The sequence below is a fragment of the Pleurodeles waltl genome, chromosome 7 (genome assembly GCF_031143425.1).
Source record: "Pleurodeles waltl isolate 20211129_DDA chromosome 7, aPleWal1.hap1.20221129, whole genome shotgun sequence".
Taxonomy (NCBI): domain Eukaryota; kingdom Metazoa; phylum Chordata; class Amphibia; order Caudata; family Salamandridae; genus Pleurodeles; species Pleurodeles waltl.
The window spans coordinates 1,134,335,536-1,134,353,207 of NC_090446.1; the positions used below are offsets into that span (position 1 = coordinate 1,134,335,536).

A 17,672-nucleotide genomic window follows, 5' to 3' on the forward strand; every position below is an offset into this window, starting at 1 on the left:
TAAAGATATACTGCTCACTAGTGCCCAGAGGACAAAACTAAAAGAGGAAGCCTTAGACATGTAGTACAGAAGATCTGATTCTGAGGTTTGCTGTTCATCACAATTGGAATGTTTACGATAAAGCGGTACTTGCTGGAACTAATTAGGATTTTCTTTTACACCTCTTTTAGGAAATCACCCATTCACAATGTTAAGCTGATACTGATTTATTTGATCACCAAATGGTGCATACATGTTGCTCCAACATTTTTTTTATATTTACGCCTTGGGTGGCATGCACATAGGGCCTGAATAGAGTGTACACTTCATGCAAAAGGTGCATAAACAGAAGGTTTCGCTCTTTATCAGTTGTAACTTGAAATATGTGGTCTACGTTCTCGGCTGGCCATGCAGGCAGTTCAGGATATTTGAACAGGACCAAGCCGATATGTCTGGTACCTGCCTGAGGTGGCATGGCAAACTAAAAAACTTAGGACTGTGACGCAGCCTCAAGTAATTATCACTGTCCTAGGGTACTTCAAGCATTCCACCTATCACCTTTTTATTTGTATTTCATCTTAGCAGCAGCAGAAATCAGAAAGAAAGTATCACATTTTAAATTATGTGGATGCATCAGAACCAACAGTACACAGTAACTCCTACCCTAAGCATTTCAGGATATATCATCTAGCTTTCTTAAACCTTTGTAGGATAATGTTTATACCAAAACATCCCAAATGAGTAAGCCAGCCTCAAATACTTGAACATTTTAAAATTCGGAAATAAAGTGGGTATTACCACTAATGTGGTAAATATGTGGTATTTGGGCTGGAGTAAAATTATCCCATTTGACTGATTCGAAATGTACTGCAAGTGTAATAATGCTGCTCCACAGCACAGACATAACACGCCTGATTTTGTGGACAAACTCACAGATTTTTTTTTTTCAAGTTATTTCCCATATATGTGTGTATCATGCTGATGCTATGATGTTATCGCCCAGTACATCTTTGCTAATATAATTACCACACTAACTTTATTAGCTTGGATTTAGCACACCAATCTAAAAAGGGGCCATTGAGTTTACTTTTAATCCCATAGAGTATTAGTGATCCACTTTTGATGACTGTTTTGTCTTTCTGCCTGTCTCTGCCACTCTCTTTCATTCTGTCTCATATTCATTCTCTCGCTCTTTTAATCCCATCCTTTTGATTTTAGCTTTCGGTATCAGGATTTTGTTGTCATAACCTCGTCTGCCATAAATATTGTATCCTAAATATTGTTGACACAATTTTGGGCCAAGTGAAGGTAATAATGTAAAATCTGTCCGTAGTGAGACAATATTTTTGAAAACGATATTTGGACACAATATTTATGTCAGACAATATTACTTTATGGGATATTCTGAGTTACACGCTAGTGTTGATGTCCGCTCTGTGTCCTCTCTGTCTCTCTCTGTCTGCTTTTCTCTCCCTCGCGGTCTTATCCTTTCTTTCGGTTTATCTCTCTCTTTCCCAATATCTCTCTGTTTCTTTCTGTATCACTGTCTCTGTCTCTCTGTCTCTTCTATCTTCCTCTCCGTCCCACCATGTTGATGTGGTTTCGGGTATCACCCTCTTTTTAGTCTTCCTGCCTCTCTCTCACTGTCTGTCCTTCTCTCTTTCTTTGTGGCCCTCGTGTGAGGGGGTCCCCAGCAGGGAGAGTGTGAATGCTCAGTGATGGCCTCTCTGTCTCCCTAGTTTCGTACCCTGTCTCCTTGAGGCTGGCTCGACTCTTCACGGAAAACCTTTCAAAACCAGAGACCCGTGAGTTCGACCAAGTGAGAAGAGAGGTCGAGGAAAACGTGAGTAGTTCCAGCAGTATCTCCACTTCACACCCCTTTCCACTTTGATGTTTTCCATCTTTTTTCTTTAATGGTGTCATTCCTGTCTCTGCTTTACTTCTGTTCTTCATTCCCTTCTCTGCTCTCTTTACTTAACTTACTTTGGGCCTGATTATGACCAAGGTACCGCCGTTGAATGACCGCACCGCGGTCAAAAGACCGCGGTGACCATTTAAACATTTCCTCTGGGCCGGCGGGCGCTCTCCAAAAGAGCGCCCGCCGGCCCAGAGGAAATGCCCCTGCAACGAGGACGCCGGCTCAGAATTGAGCCGTCAGAGTTGCAGGGGTGCGACGGGTGCAGTTGCACCCGTCGCGTATTTCAGTGTCTGCTTAGCAGACACTGAAATACTTTGTGGGGCCCTCTTACGGGGGCCCCTGCCGTGCCCATGCCATTGGCATGGGCACGGCAGGGGCCCCCAGGGGCCCCGCGGCACCCCCTACCGCCATCCTGTTCCTGGCAGGCGAACCGCCAGGAACAGGATGGCGGTAGGGGGTGTCAGAATCCCCCATGGGGGATTCTAAGGGCAGCGGTAAACCGGCGGGAGACCGCCGGTTTGCCTCTTCTGACCGCGGCCGAACCGCCGCGGTCAGAATGCCCTGCGGGGCACCGCCGGCCTGTCGGCGGTGCTCCCGCCGACCCTGGCGGTCTTAGACCGCCGGGGTCAGAATGACCCCCTTTGTCTCCTTTCTATCCATTCTCCCTCTTCTTTAATCCACTCTCTCACTTCTTTACTATCTTCCTTACATGTTTCTCTTCTTCTTAAACCTGCAGTCTCTCTCTCTTCTTTGGTCCAAGTCTGCCTCGTCTCTTTCCTCCCCTTATATATCTACTGGAATCGTGCAAAGCGCCGCCTGTCTCCTTGCGGTCACATACTTACCTCTACAACTCTGTCTTAATTATTTCATCTGTATGTCTCCACTACTAATACCAGTCCCTTTCTTTAAATCTCCTCACTCTCGTTCTTCATTTCCCTTCACTGTTGCTCCCCCCCGCTCCTATCGGTTTTAATCAAGGCAGTTTATTTTCCTGCAGTTGAATGATGTGTACAAACAAGTTTCTGGAGCCCACAAGCTGCAGCACACCAAGTTCAGGTGAGTGTCAAGACGTGCTGGCTCTCCTCTTTAGCTCAGCACCTCAGCACCCTCTCCTGCGGCCCGGCATCTCACCCCGTCCTCTGCAACCCAGCGCTTAACTGACCTTTCCTGCAGCTCATCACCTCAGCACCCTCTCCTGCGGCCCGGCATCTCACCACGTCCTCTGCTACCCAGCGCTTAACTGACCTTTCCTGCAGCTCAGCACCTCAGCACCCTCTCCTGCGGCCCAGCAGCTCACCACGTCCTCCACTACCCAGCTCTTAACTGACCTTTCCTGTAGATCATCACCTCAGCACCCTCTCCTGCGGCCCAGCATCTCAGCATGTCCTCCGGCACCCAGCGCTCAACTAACCTTTCCTGTAGGTCATCACCTAGGCACCCTCTCCTGCACCTCACCGCTTCACCGCCATCTCCTACAGTTTAGCATCTCACAGCCTTTTCCTGCAGGTCAGCACCTCATTACTCTCCTGCAGCTAAACACCACACAGTCCTTTCAAGCAGCTCAGCTTCTCACCACCCCCTCCTGGAGCGCTGCACCTCACTTCCCCTTCTAACAGCTCATCACCTCACCAATCTCTTCTGCAGCTTAGCCCCCACAGCTATTTTCTGCAATTCTGTGTCTCACAACCCTCCCCTGCAGCTAAGCACCACATCATTCTCCTGTGCAGATCTGCTCCTCTCCCCCTTCTCCTGCAGCTCAGCACGTCACAGCCCTTTCCTGTACTTCAGCATCAAACCATATTCCTGTAGCTCAACACCTTTCCACCCTCTCTTTCAGCTCAGCTCTTCACCACCCTTTCCTGAAGCTCAGCTCTTCTTTATCCCCTCCCATATAGATCTGCATCTCACCACCATATCCTGCAGCTCAGCACCATCTCCTGCAGCTTGACACCACACCATCCTCTCCTACAGATCTGCATCCCACCACCCTATCCTGCAGCCCAGCAACCTCTTCTGCAGCTCAGCACCACACCACATTCTCCCACAGATCTGCATCTCACCACCCTAACCTGTAGTTCAGAACCCTCTCCTGCAGCTCAGCACCACACCACATTCTCCTGCAGATCTGCATCTCACCACCCAATCCTGCAGCTCAGCACCACACCACACCTCATTCTCCGGCAGATCTGCATCTCACCACTCTAACCTGCAGCTCAGCACCCTGTCCTGCAGCTTAGGACCACACCACCCTCTCCTACAGATCTACATCACACTACCCTATCTTGCAGCTCAGCACCACACCACCCCTATTACGGATCTGCATCTCACCACCCAATCCTGCAGCTCAGCACCCACTCCTGCACCTCAGCACCACACCACCCTCTCTTACAGATCTGCATCTCAGTAATATTTAAAGCAGTTCAGCATCCCCATTCTCTCAAGCAGCTAGCATCTCACCATCCTCTTCTGCATCTCAGCTCCTCACCTCCCTTTCCTCCAGCTCTACATCTTACCATGCTCTCCAGCAGCTCAACACTCTCTCCTGCAGTTCAGCACTTCACAGCTCTTACCTGCAGTTCAGGCCCTTGCCACTCTCTTCTGCAGTTCAGCACTTCATTGCTCTTCTGCAACTAAGCACCCCACTAAGCTTTCAGCACCTCACCACCATCTCATGCAGCTTAGACCTGCAGCACCTTTTCCTGCAGCCTAGCAGCTCATTACCCTCCCTTGCAACTCAGCCCATCACCACCATCACTTGCAGCTCAGCACCTCACTGGCCTTTCAAGCAGCTCAGCACCTCACTAACCTTTCCTGCAGCTCATAGGCTCACCACCATCTCCTGCATCTCAACACCTCACAGGCCTTTCCTGCAGTTCTGTACCTCACCATTGCCTCCTGCAGCTGAGCCCCTCACCACTTCCCCGTGCAGCTCAGCACACCAACACTCTCTTCTGTAGCTCAGCACCTCAACACCTTCTCATGCAGTTTAGCACCTAATCATGCTCTAATGCAGCTCTGCTTCTCACAACCCTGCATCTCATCACCCTCTCCTACGCCCCAGTACCCCACCATCCTCTCCTGCACTTTAGGATCTTATCACGCTGTCTTGCCACACTATACCTCAACACCTTCCACTGCAGCTCAGCACCTCCCCATCCTCTCCTCTGAAGTTGATCACCTCCTGGCACTGTCTAGCAACAAAAGACCTCACTTCCATCTTCACCAGCTTAGCATCTCACTGTCTTCTCCTACAGATGCACACCTCACAAACATAAAACTGAACATCTGTGAAAGGCCACAGTTGTATCCTAGCAGGGTTGTTAGGGGTCCTCTGCATTTTGATAGATCTCTATTATGCTTTAAGAGCCACAGACAGCTCCATGGACAAAATATAATTCTCTCTGTTTCCTTCGCAGGTTGCAGCCCAACGCTGGGAAGAGGTGAGTGTCCAACCTGTCTGTATATCTCCCGTTCACGGTCGCTCACTGTCCTCCCTTCCTTTCTTCTGTACTCCTTTCTCTCTCATGTCCATCGCTCACCCTTGCTCGGCCCAGTGAGGTGGGGGGGGCTATATGCCCCCTCCCCTAAATATGAACTCCGGGTCCTGGGGGATGATAATGCTGGGGGTTGGGGTCCCCAGGGCCAAAACAAGCCCAGGGATGGGGACTATCTTCCCCCCTCAAAATCACCCCAGGCCCCAGAGGATGGGGTCCCTGGGTCGATAACATCCTGGGGAGGTGGGCAGTGTGCCCCTCTCCCTTTAACAATAAAGCTATGGCCCATGGAATGGGGTCTCCAGTGCCAAAATCGGCTAGGGGAGGGGTGTCGTGTGCCTTCCTCACACTGATAATGTTGCAAGGTCCCGGGAGAAGGTCAGCATGCCCCATTCGCCTTGACTATCATGCCAGGCCCTGGGGGATGAAGTCTTGAGGGCCAGGTCCTGTGGTCAGCCACAAACAGCGCACCACCAAAGACTGTGTGCAGTGTGAGATTGGCTTGGTGGTTGGCCTTATGCTCAACCCCCACTACACAGGGCCAAAGGAGGGGTGCAGTGTTGAGTTGGCTGCATGCGGGAGGTTGTGCCACGGTGGGTTGGATTGCTTTACGTTAAAAATACCCAAGAAATTCACTGAAAAAATTAAAGTTAAAATAACATTGTAGTTAGGTGAAATTTTCAGTAAGAGTGTAACGTTTTAAACTCTAAACTCCATAGAAATTAACCAGTTATAGTTATCTCAAGTAACTATAAGTCATGCCCTAAGGTAACTATAACTTGCTCCCTGGCCATGCACTGCTAATTACCTCACATATTACATTACTCATGACATGCTCTATCACATCATCGATAATATCACTGCAGCATTTATAGTGAAATTATTGATGAGACAACTGTGCATGGCGGCGGCTCGAGTTATAGTCACCTTAAGGCACAAGTCAGCTGTGTAGAAACTGAGCAAACCATCTTGTACTACCTGAGAAAGACAGACAGCCGAAACATTGTAATGGAAATATATTTTTAATCTTTGGTGAGTCCATCTGTTTGAGTCACTTCTGTCTTAAATACATACACACACACACATATATATATATATACTATATATGTATATGTGTGTGTGTGTATAGATATATACATACATACATACACACAAAAAAGGAAAAAAGGGTAGTTTCTAAGTTTTTGTAGAGAGCAGCTCCTTTATATTTAACACTATATAACAATACCAACATCTGACACTCGAAAACTGCTGACCTCAAATGCCTTTTTTTCTAGTAGAGTTTTTAGGCATAGGCCAAGCTACAACAGTGACAAAGTCCTGTGGCTTTTTTGCAGCAAAGTCTGTAAGGTTAGGTTTAGCTAGTGATATCCATGTAGAGGCGCAGGATTACAGATTTGGATTGGTAAAATACCATCCAAATCAACCTCAAATTAATAAAAGCAGTCCCAGATACATGTGTTTCCCTCTAACTACAGCTCATCAGAGAGGCATAGCTTTGTCCAGACACAAAGGTGGAAAGTATCTCCTTTATATATATATACACTCTAGAGTGTCGGGTGTTGATGGTGTTGTAGAGTGTTCCATATAAAGTATATGTATGTATATAAATATATATATATATGTGATATATATGTATATGTGTGTGTGTGTGTATATATGTGTATGTATATATATATATATATATACACACACACACACACACACACATTTTATATTTTACACCACAGAAAATGCATTGTAAAGGTTTATGATGTAACGCAACACATTGTAGTACATGCATGTTGTGGTAATCGCATGCACTGTAAACACACATAACTGTCTTGAATGCTCCCGATTTACATTTTCTATGATGCATTTCTGTCACTTACCTTTGTACCTATCCAATCCTCCCTGAATATCCCACTCAGTTCCTATCTTTCACACCCCTAACATATCCCTCATTCTTTGTATCTATCACTCCCTCAACATATCCCCCACTTTCTGTATTATGACATGCATGCACACTTCCTGACACATGCACATCAACTACTCTTGAGGCACAAAAACCTGGCTTTAATAAACCAAATGAACATTCAGTGGTGTGTGTTTGTGCTCCGAGAAGGGTGTTGCTGAATGTGCATCTTTTGTGCTGTTGAAAATTCGATAAAGTGGTCACTAGCTACACTAGAAATGGATATCCACTATTGCAAGAACAGAGAAATTGAACATGCAAGTGATGCAGTATCAACAGTTAATCCATGGCTGAACATGTACATCTGTGCTGAGGCATGCTGTGGGATAAGCAAGGCTTGCGGTGTCATTTACTCATTGTGGGCATTGTTATGCTATGTGTGCTAACAGGCGGATTGGTGTTCTCATGGTATTACCTCCCGCAGTAGAAGCTGATATATCTCATACACTTACAAGCCTCTGACCATTCCATGTGATGCATTAATCTTTGAGAAGCAGATGGGATCATATGTATGTTTACGTGATGAATGGGCTATGCCCAAAGTGGATGCTGTACTTCTAATTGTGACCAGATTTTTATAGACTCCATGCCACTTGCATCCCAAAGGCTGCTACTGTGCGCGAGGAACTGATCCTGACCAACTCTTATAAAAGTGATGATCCTTAAAAGAGCAACTTTACCAGAGCGTGATGATGGCTGGAGCTCTGCTACTGCTATGGTCTACAGCTTCATGCTGAGGCCAGGCTATCATGCAGCGAAGCTCAGATTAGACTCACATGTCATCTGCACAGTGATTTTCCAAGTCATCTTTGTGGCCTGGATGGCACCATTTGGGTGCAATCTATGTGAAAACAGTCAATGTCATTAAAAATCCCTGTTGGTGCTTTGATAGTCTACTATGGGGAATGTGACCTAGCAGTATACTCCATAACAGGGTATTTATCGCCTGAGTCAGTGTGTGAGAAGACGCATATTGTGATTGACTGTGTGGCAATGCCACCATATGTTGCTGAGAACTTGTGTCAGTAGTGCACACTTCTTACCAGCTTTGGGAGAGGTAGTATTTCTGTTCTGACATCGAGATTTGGCTCGATGTTATGCTATCAGCATTTTTATAGCATACATCTACCATGTGTCTGCTCTTGTGGCACAGTCAGAACTGTGCGTCTATTCCACCTGGTTGTGGGGCTTCTCATTTTCTTGAGTCATGATGGTCTGGGGTCACTGGGTGTGTGTCAGTAAAGAGCAGACTGCACTGCTCAGTATGTTGTTTAAACATGGTGAATTGGATGCATAGGTGTAGGTATGTGTGTGTGCGTGTGTGCACACCCTAGCATTTTGCTGCTTGACTCGTACCATGAGGTTGAAAGGTTGTCTGTTGCCTAGTCTTAAGTTTTCATGCTGTTGATTAGCATAGTTCATCAGTTATCCAGCTACAGAAATGTATTACACCAGTGGGTGTGGTATGTTTCACCGAGGATCTTCTTATGGCTCCATTGCAGATAGGGTAGAGTTGGGTGAGGATCGTATGTTGTTGATGCTGCATTGCGTTGCAGCTATATGGGTATAGTTATATTTCTTGTGTGTGTGTGTGTGTGTGTGTGTGTGTGTGTAGGGGGTATAGTCTGTATGATATGTTTATTGTTCCTGTGGATATCATCATTGAATGCCAAGATGGTTTGTTCAATACCCAAGGCTCTATGTGAAGTGCACTTATGTTCAATGTTGTTCGTCTCAGGAGACACACCATCACAGCCCTCCTCCTGTTTGTTGTATGTTTTCTATCATCCAATAGCAGTGGGGGAATTTCCAGAAGCACTAGGAACTGTTCTTAAACAGACCATATAATCAGTGTGTGCTGTGACCAACCCGCCCCCTCATAATATTCCACACTCAATCAATCAATCAGCAATTTGTAGAGCGCTGCTTATCACCTGTGGGTTCTCAAGGCGCGGTCAGGGGGGTGGATGCTGATCAATGAAAAAGCCAGGTCTTGAGGTCTTCACTGTTGCATTGCCCACTTTCTGGGCACTGAAGTTCTCTTCATAAATCCTTAGAGTCCTTCAGGTGTACAAACAGGTGCTGCTTGTCTCTTCCAGGCAGGATCACACCATTGTGGACACCGTGCTACTCGCCCCTCGCTCTGCCCAGCCCGACATTCTGAAGGTGACCGAGAAGCATGTCTCTCAGGAGACCTTCAACGACCTGAAGGTGGCCCCAGGATACTACACCGTGACCTCTGACCGAGGTAGGCAAAAGATCTCTCAAACCATGAGGAGGACTGAAAACCTGGCAAGAATATGTATTCCCCCGCCGCCTCTGACCTTTCAAAGATTTATCTCAACTCTGACTTTCAACACCTTCATCTCGCTACTGACAGCTACCTAATTAACTTTCCTCTGACCTTTTTGACTTTCCACTGACCCTGAACTTAAACACATTCATCTAACCACTTACATTAAATGTGAACATCTCACTGATGGAATTTAACACATGCTACCAACCTCTTACCTTTCACACATTCCACTCAACCTGACTTTCAACATCTTGCGCCTCTTAACTTTACCCCAGGCCTCTCATCTTTTGCATGTTCACCCCAATGTCCAACTTTAATATGTCTATGATCATTTTACCTATCACACATCCCATTTACCTTTGACCATTAACACATTTATCCCACCATCAACCTTTCACATATTAATGTCTTTGCTGACATTTAACCTGTTCCCCTTGCCTCTGACCTCTCACACGTTCCACTCACCCGTGGATTTCAACACATTCTCACAGCCCAGATCATTCTGTAAGGTGTATTTTATTTTAACTTGTACCCTTCCTTGAGCTGTATGTATGCGTACCTTTGTATCCTTAGCTTATTTGTCATCTTTTGACTGTGCTTTCATGTTCTGGAGCTTCAAGTGGTCAAGATGTGCGGTGCTGAGCTTCAGTCAAGACCATTCGCTCTGGTTGCAAGCTCATTTGGATTACTTGAATTAAACCACTTTTGCTTTCTTCATGTTGCGGAAACCCTTTCGTAACACATTACTTTGTTGATCTCTCTGCAGACCCTTCACATGTGCCCTGCCTCAGATCGTTCACACGTTCCATTCACAGCTGACCTATAATACATGTATCTCAACCATCGTCCCTTCACGCATCTCACATCTGGCAGGTTACATCTTCTCTGGTCACCGATATTTGACATAAGTGCTGTGCCTCTAGTTTTAACACACACCAGATAATTGCCTCTGGTGTTATAAACTCTCACCTGCCCTCTGGCCTGTCATTGTTTAGCCTTTTATACCCTACAAAAGCATTTAGTTGACGAGGCATTTACCTCCACCAATTCACTTGTAACATATCATCTTCTTACCCCTCAACTCTGGCCTTTCATGATCTACCTTGTTCCTTATATCCTTGTTATCCTAATGCAGACGTCATTTGATCATCTGTCTCTGAGCTTTGATCATCAACCTGTCCACCTGTGACCGCTCACCATTACCTTCCAGAAACACACCGTTGCATCTGCTGCCCCTGCGTTGACACATCATAGCTTCCCACGTTGTCACCTATGACCTGTCACCTTTACCTTCCAAAACACACACCATCCCATCTGCCACCCCGCTCATGCTATACTTCCTGAGTCTTTACCTGTAACCTGTCACATTTATTTTCCAGAACGTACACCATCACATCCGCCACTCTGCACTGACACCTCATGTCCGCTACACCATGACTTCTGGCCATCCCCATTGCTACATCATGCCGCATCTTTCTTCATCTTCACCCACAATCTTTCACTCTCTGTCTCTAGATGCCCATGGGATGGTGGAGTTTCAAGAAGGCGTGGAGTCTGTGGATGTTCGGGTGCCCCTCTTCATTCGGGACGAGGATGATGATGAGAAGCAGCTGCTGGTGGAGGCCATGAGTGTTCCTGTCGGGATTGCAGGAATCGGGCGCAAAATTGTGAATATCACAATCATCAAAGAGCAAGGTGGGCGGTGGTGGTGGTGGTGGTGATTGATGGGAGAGGGAGGGTGGAATTTAAGCTAACAAGGTAGGATACACTACTAGAGGTGAGATTCTCCAGGTGAAGCCACAATAGTGCGATCTCAGAAAGCTCCATCTGTAGTCTAACTGATGAGTGAATACATTACTCTTGTTGGGACCTTTCTAAGAAGTGGGCCTAATATTATAAGCAAGACTTCATTAATGATTGACGCTAGTGCTCTAGGTAAGACCTCACAAATGAGTGAACACCATACTCCAGCTGAGACTTCACTATTGAGTGAATGTAGTGCTCAAGGTGAGACACAACACAATAGTTTCAGTATTCTAGGTCACACCTTACTATCACCTGAGCACAATAGTCCTGGTGAGACAGCACTACAGAGTGAAAAAAACAATCAAGGTAAGAATTACAAAATGAGAGGCTACAATGCTTGCAGTGGAACCTACCTTACTTGATGCTTCTGTGTGCATTTGTAAAGCAAGCTGGTGCCATTAATGTTGAATTGTGAAGACTTGTAAACTGAGACAGACTGGTCCGTGGAACCTGCATTGCTTATCCCCAACAGAGAATGTCACAGTCCATTGTTAAGTTTATTCTGTGCCAGGCTGTCCTGAGAGATAAACTGTGCTGTCATTAACCGCTCTGACAGCACTACCATAGTTGGCACAGGTTAGATGCCTCAAGACATTCACTACAAACCATATTGAAAAACAACTCAACATTCAAACAGGTTAGGCTGGAAGGCCCACTGTCCCCTTTTACAGAATACCTCTATGAGAATAACGCACATCTTCCAAACCATATACACACCACATCAGTGTGGCTGGTGGATGGAATTCTAAAGTGAAGGTGTTCAATTGGGTGATTCGCAACTCCAGAATGATGCCTGCACCAAGGGCCAAGAGGCCAAGTAATTGGTGAATGCTGTGCTAGACGGATATCCAGTAACATAACCTGCACCTTATTACTTGTGCCTCCATGCGTGTACATTGGCACCAGTGCTTTTCACTTGTGCCTTCTCCCGTCACCTTCTTGCCTGTATCCTTTCACTTCTCAAACCTGTGACACTTCTACATGCCTTTTCTTCTGTACCTTCTTTCCTAGGCCTTCTCACCTGCATCTTTTTGCCTCACAGAACACCTATTTTTAAGGTTTAATGCATTGTATCTTGTAGTCCCTCTTAGTGAAACACATAACATTTAGGTAATGTACAATAATGTGTTGTTGTGATATTTCATAATGTTAAAAGGCACTTTCAGAAGATTTGCAGTATGACTACACATTAAATCCAAGACTAAGGACCAGTCTTAAATCATCGCTGGGATGAGCTGGATAAAGGAGGTGTACCCTTTATTACAGGAAGTGTGTAGATGTTGGCCTGTTTCTAAATAGAACATTGAATGTTTTACACTAACTAGTGTACGCTAGAAATTGAAAAGACGTTATTAATTAAACTGGTGTTTCCGTGCCTCAATGCAAGAAAAATAATCTTACTTTCAGTGAATAACATTTTGGCAGCGACTTGCTGAATGTGTATTTTGTTTTTGCTTAAGAAACATTTATACTTTTATTATTGTTGGGGTTCATTTTGAATCAGTTGATAAAATGTAAAAATAGTGACATAAGAATGTCACAAAATGAGCCTCAAAGTACTGCACAATTGCCTTTTCTTGTCGCATAAGTTTGCTCAGACACATAATTGGGTTCTCCATTTCCACAGAATTGGAGCTGCCACAGAGCTTCCCATGATACAAATTACCCTCTCAACCTCTCAGACCATCACTTTCAATTTCATCTACAGATCTCCAATTCCAGCCAAACCTTCATAGAAGAAATCACATCAGCACCACCTCATGCATTAGTTACTCCATGTATAGGGAGGAGATGTGATCTAGTGACTAATTGAGTACATGGGTTTGAATCCGAACATCAAACTTGACAGAAAATGGTGTGATTCTGGAAAATTAACCTAGGCCCTGATTTAATGTTTGGTGGAATGAGTACTGCGTACAGGAATAGCAGAGGACATGAAGTTCCCCTTCGGGGCAGTACTGCATCCATCAAATTTAGAAATAACCACTGGCCCAACGGTCACCTCTGTACCTTAAAAATAATGTCTGTCACAGTGGTTCCCTTCAATAAACAAAAGGTTTGATGCACAGTCACTATCGGTTTTGAAGTTTTCAGAAATACACTTCCACTTTGAAAGTTTGTTTCTGAAAAGCAAAAACAAATAATCTGGGCCATTGTTGGTCTTTTTTGTCCCTCCTGGTGGTGAGAGACAGAAAACAACAACATACCATCTGCTATAAATAGAGTGTACCTTGTGTTGGATTTGCTCTGACAGCCCATATTCTATCAGGCTGTTGAAGTCAACTTTCCGTCGACAGAGCCAACAAGAACTCCACCAATCGAAAGCTCACTGTAAATGAGGAGAACAGACTAAGAATTTGGCCAACAAGGTAATCCATCAGACCCACAATGAAGTACCCTTTCCACCACACTCTAAATCATTCCCTTAATCTTACTGTGCCTAAAATATATGAATATGTAAAATGCAATTTTAAATATTTGAAATGTTATGCAATTGCTTAAGTCAGAAGATGTAAATCCCACTTGATGTGCACAGTCTTGTTTTATCTGTCAACACCCACCATAATGTACTACACTGTGTTGCTCTTGAGCTACGGTTACACTCTGGAAATACCAATATTTAAATATCTTTCTTGGAGACTGTGACCTCCAAGGTGATTCCACGACCAAAACTTTTAAAGAAGCACTAAATGGCCTTCTGAATAGAATGAAAATCCCTGTCATTGAACTGTGCTGATCATCTTTACCTCCGATGCCGCTGGTCTGATCCAGTAAGTCAGGGCAGTGCTTAACTTGTCAATAAAACCGAGCCGGTGCCCAAAGCTCTCATCTAAAACTGCTGCTTTTAAATATGCAAGGACGGAATACTGAGGCAGTGTAATCCTGAAGCCATCTCGGGCCTCTCTAATCCATTTACAACCACCCCTTACCCCTTCAGCTCACTCTTGCAGTTTTCTGCTTTCTCCCTTTGCGAAGCTTTTTTGTTTTTCTCCTCCGCCGTCTTTCCCATATGAGTCTTTTGCTCACAGTAAATGGTTGAGACAGAAAAATAAGTGCTGGTGCCCCACACCGGAAACCATCAACTCAAACTCAGCAGTAAGTCAGGGACAAACTGATCCATTATATACGTAATCAGGAGTCTTCCAGTCTCAAATGGATAGTCCCTTTTAAAACGTGAATTGTGTATGCATTGCAGACTTAGGCGCTCATTACGACTTTGGCGGTCTTTTGGAAAGACCGCCAGTGTTGGTGGTCCGAAGACCGCCGTATTTGAAATCACCCAAGGATTTCTGCCCATTTGAGGGCGGAAATCCGACACCATCGGCCTGACCGATGGCAGGTGAGAGGCAGTTCCATCGCCAGCACTGCCACGCCAAAAGGACTCTGCCCGCCGACGAGATGTAATATGGCACAGCGGTTCCTGCATGGCAGTGCAGTACTGGTGGTGGAAACGCTGACACCCAACCACTCCCGGATGATCACCATGCGGTCGGGTGGGGTTGTTTACGTGCGATTGGGTAGGGTTGTTTGTATGTTTGCATGTGGTCGGGTGGGTGTGTTTGTATGTATGCGTGCGGTCGAGTACGGGGTGTTTGCAAGGGTGTGGACAGGTGGGCGTGCGTGTGCCAGCGACAGGAATGGGGATTTCTGTCGCTGGGTGCATTACCTCCAGGATTTTTGTGGTGGGGCAACCACCGCAAAAAGCCGGAGGAGCTCAACCACACCGGTGGGACTGACGGTGTTGTGGCTGTTTGGCTTCGGCCAAACCGCCAAACTCGTAATGCGGTGGTCTTTACCATCAGGTTTGCGGTGGTAGGATCGCCACTGCGAGTGTGGCGGTCTTAAGACCACCACACTCGTAATGAGGTTTATAGTCTGGTCCATTTAATGTGAAATGTGGAGCAGACCAATGCAGTATACATGACATACTAGCTCTTAGCTCACCAACCGACTATTTTATAAAGATCCATGTGTTAAAAACAGTGCTAGGTCTGCCCATTACAGTTGGTGTGAACACATATTAAACAGTGTTTTGATGATATTCTGTGGGAGCTGTAAGGAGCTCAGCTCCCAGCCTACAGTGTACCTGGTCTGACCAATACGAAATGCCAGACACACAATATTATTTCAGGGAAAGAGCCTGTTTTCTAGAATTGGAAAATCGGAAGAAACACATTGAACATTTGAGACTGTGTCCACAACAGCATTCTTATTAGTTCTTAATACAAACTCTTGGTTTTCATCTGTGCCTGCTCCTCGAGTAGATTCTTTTCACTGAGGTGAATAGTCTCTTGTTTACAAATTTCTCCAAACATTTTCCAAGTATTTTAAGTATTTTTTAACAGCCTTTAAGCTTGCTTAGCACAACTATTTAACGCCTGGGTCGGGGCAGGCGTTAGGGGACCTGTGGGCCTTTTTCCATTATTAGAGACCATGGAAAGAGCCCACAGGTTCCCTTCCCTGGCCCCAGGGACACCCTCACCCACCCCCACCGACACCAGGAAGACACCTAAGGATGGGGGACACCATCCCAGGTAGGTAGAAATACGTATGGGTACGGTTTTTATTTCAAAGTGCCACAGGAGGGGACCTAACTTGGGCCCCCCTACATGGCACTGGGCCCAATGGCCATGCCCAGGGGACACAAGTCCCCTGGGCATGGCCCTAGGGCTGGGGGGCATGACTCCTGTCTTAACTGAGACAGGAGTCATGTCCATGGGGTTTCAATGTCAGAAAATGACGCTAGTCTGGGCAGAGGCATTTTTTTGCCTCTGCCCATACTAGCGTCATCCTCTGACGCTAAACCCCTTGTTCCCCCTACGCATCTCCCACCCGGCTAGCATCCTTTTCTATGATGCTAGCCGGGACTTACTGGCGGCTAGTGTCATACCATAAATATGATGTCCGGTTGGTGCCTTGGTATGGCGCTAGCCAGCGGTAAACTTTTTGACACTGAACTGCGTTAGCGCAGTTCAGCATCAAAAAGTATAAATATCGGTCCTAGTGCGTGCTGGCAGGAGGTTGGTTGGCGGTTAGCATGCTGCTGCCTGGAAGAGCCCCTGAACGGTTGAGGTGGAGTCAAGGAGACCCCGAGCAGGTGTTTGTTCCATTGTTGCCGGTGCTTAGCATCAACACTTACGTCGTAAACCTGCCTCATATTATGACGATTCTCAACAAGGTGGCCTTGTATTTCTATTTTTAAACAAAGAATATTCACTGAGTGTTTAAAAGTTCAATCTACATTAAAAATAATATTGTCAGAGCATCCACGCCATTGTTAAAGCTTTGGATGGTCTCGTATAATCCAAGTTGTCACATTTGTAGTAGCATGGTGGTTAGTAGGTGGTGGCATTCGAGGAAGAGTGGGTGGTACAAGCTGCTGTTACCTCATGAGAATCATCCAGGGCCATTATATGTTGTTTTAATTTTTTGCAGATTAAGTTTTTGATCTCTGAATTTTTTATTGTTGTGCCAAGGACCAAACCAAGATCTGGTGTGAAGGCTTTCTTGGATTGCAATTGACAATTCTCTGTTGAGCACCAGACCAGGCCATGTTACATGCGAGCTGCTGTACGTGAAATGTCGGTATTACATAGAGGCTGCTGTACATAAAAATGTTCCTCCTGTCCATTACTGCCAGTGACATGTGGTTCTTTTTTCAGCCAAAAGTATCATCACCTTCCTGCAGCCGTCCTACACCTACAGCCGCCTGGACAAAACGGTGAAAATCCCAGTGATGCGGGAGATTACAGAGAATGGGCGTTCACAGGTCACATACCGGACCCGCGACCTTACCGCCAAGGATGGAAAGGTGAGACCGATGGGTTCCCATCACTGGACCGAGGAAGAGTCACCAGCAGAGGAGTCTGCCTCACGTGAGGCAGGACGTGGGTTAGTTACTGTTACCCACCGGTGCTCCCCCTCCAGCAAGTCACTCTTCGCTGCAGACAGTGACTCCTTTCTGCAGTCACTCTGCATCACAGGCCGTCACTCCCCCTTTCAGACAGCTACCCATATCTGCAGGTACAAGGGAGGAGCTAGACAATTACAATACCTCTCACTTTAAACCAATTCTCTTAAGGCAGCAAGCAAGCAAAGCAAGTCACTGCGACCTTCCCCAGAAGAGCTTGTTTGTCTCTTCCTTCCAAGCATCTACCCATTCATCTTTTCACCCTTCCATCCACTCGCTGATATCCACCATTACATACAGTCATCAATGCAATC

At 45.9% G+C, this 17,672-nt stretch overlaps 1 protein-coding gene across 5 annotated transcripts in view; it reads left to right on the forward strand.

Moving 5' to 3' along the window:
• The window catches only part of ITGB4 (integrin subunit beta 4), a 330,473-nt gene that overhangs the window by 202,386 nt on the left and 110,415 nt on the right, over positions 1–17,672 (forward strand). For all 5 annotated transcript variants that reach the window (XM_069200167.1, XM_069200166.1, XM_069200168.1 and 2 more), the window contains exons 21-26: positions 1,719–1,822; positions 2,895–2,953; positions 5,314–5,337; positions 9,445–9,593; positions 11,157–11,336; positions 17,111–17,259. In XM_069200167.1, the coding sequence (XP_069056268.1) occupies positions 1,719–1,822; positions 2,895–2,953; positions 5,314–5,337; positions 9,445–9,593; positions 11,157–11,336; positions 17,111–17,259 (665 nt within the window). The remainder of the gene's footprint in view (positions 1–1,718; positions 1,823–2,894; positions 2,954–5,313; positions 5,338–9,444; positions 9,594–11,156; positions 11,337–17,110; positions 17,260–17,672) is intronic.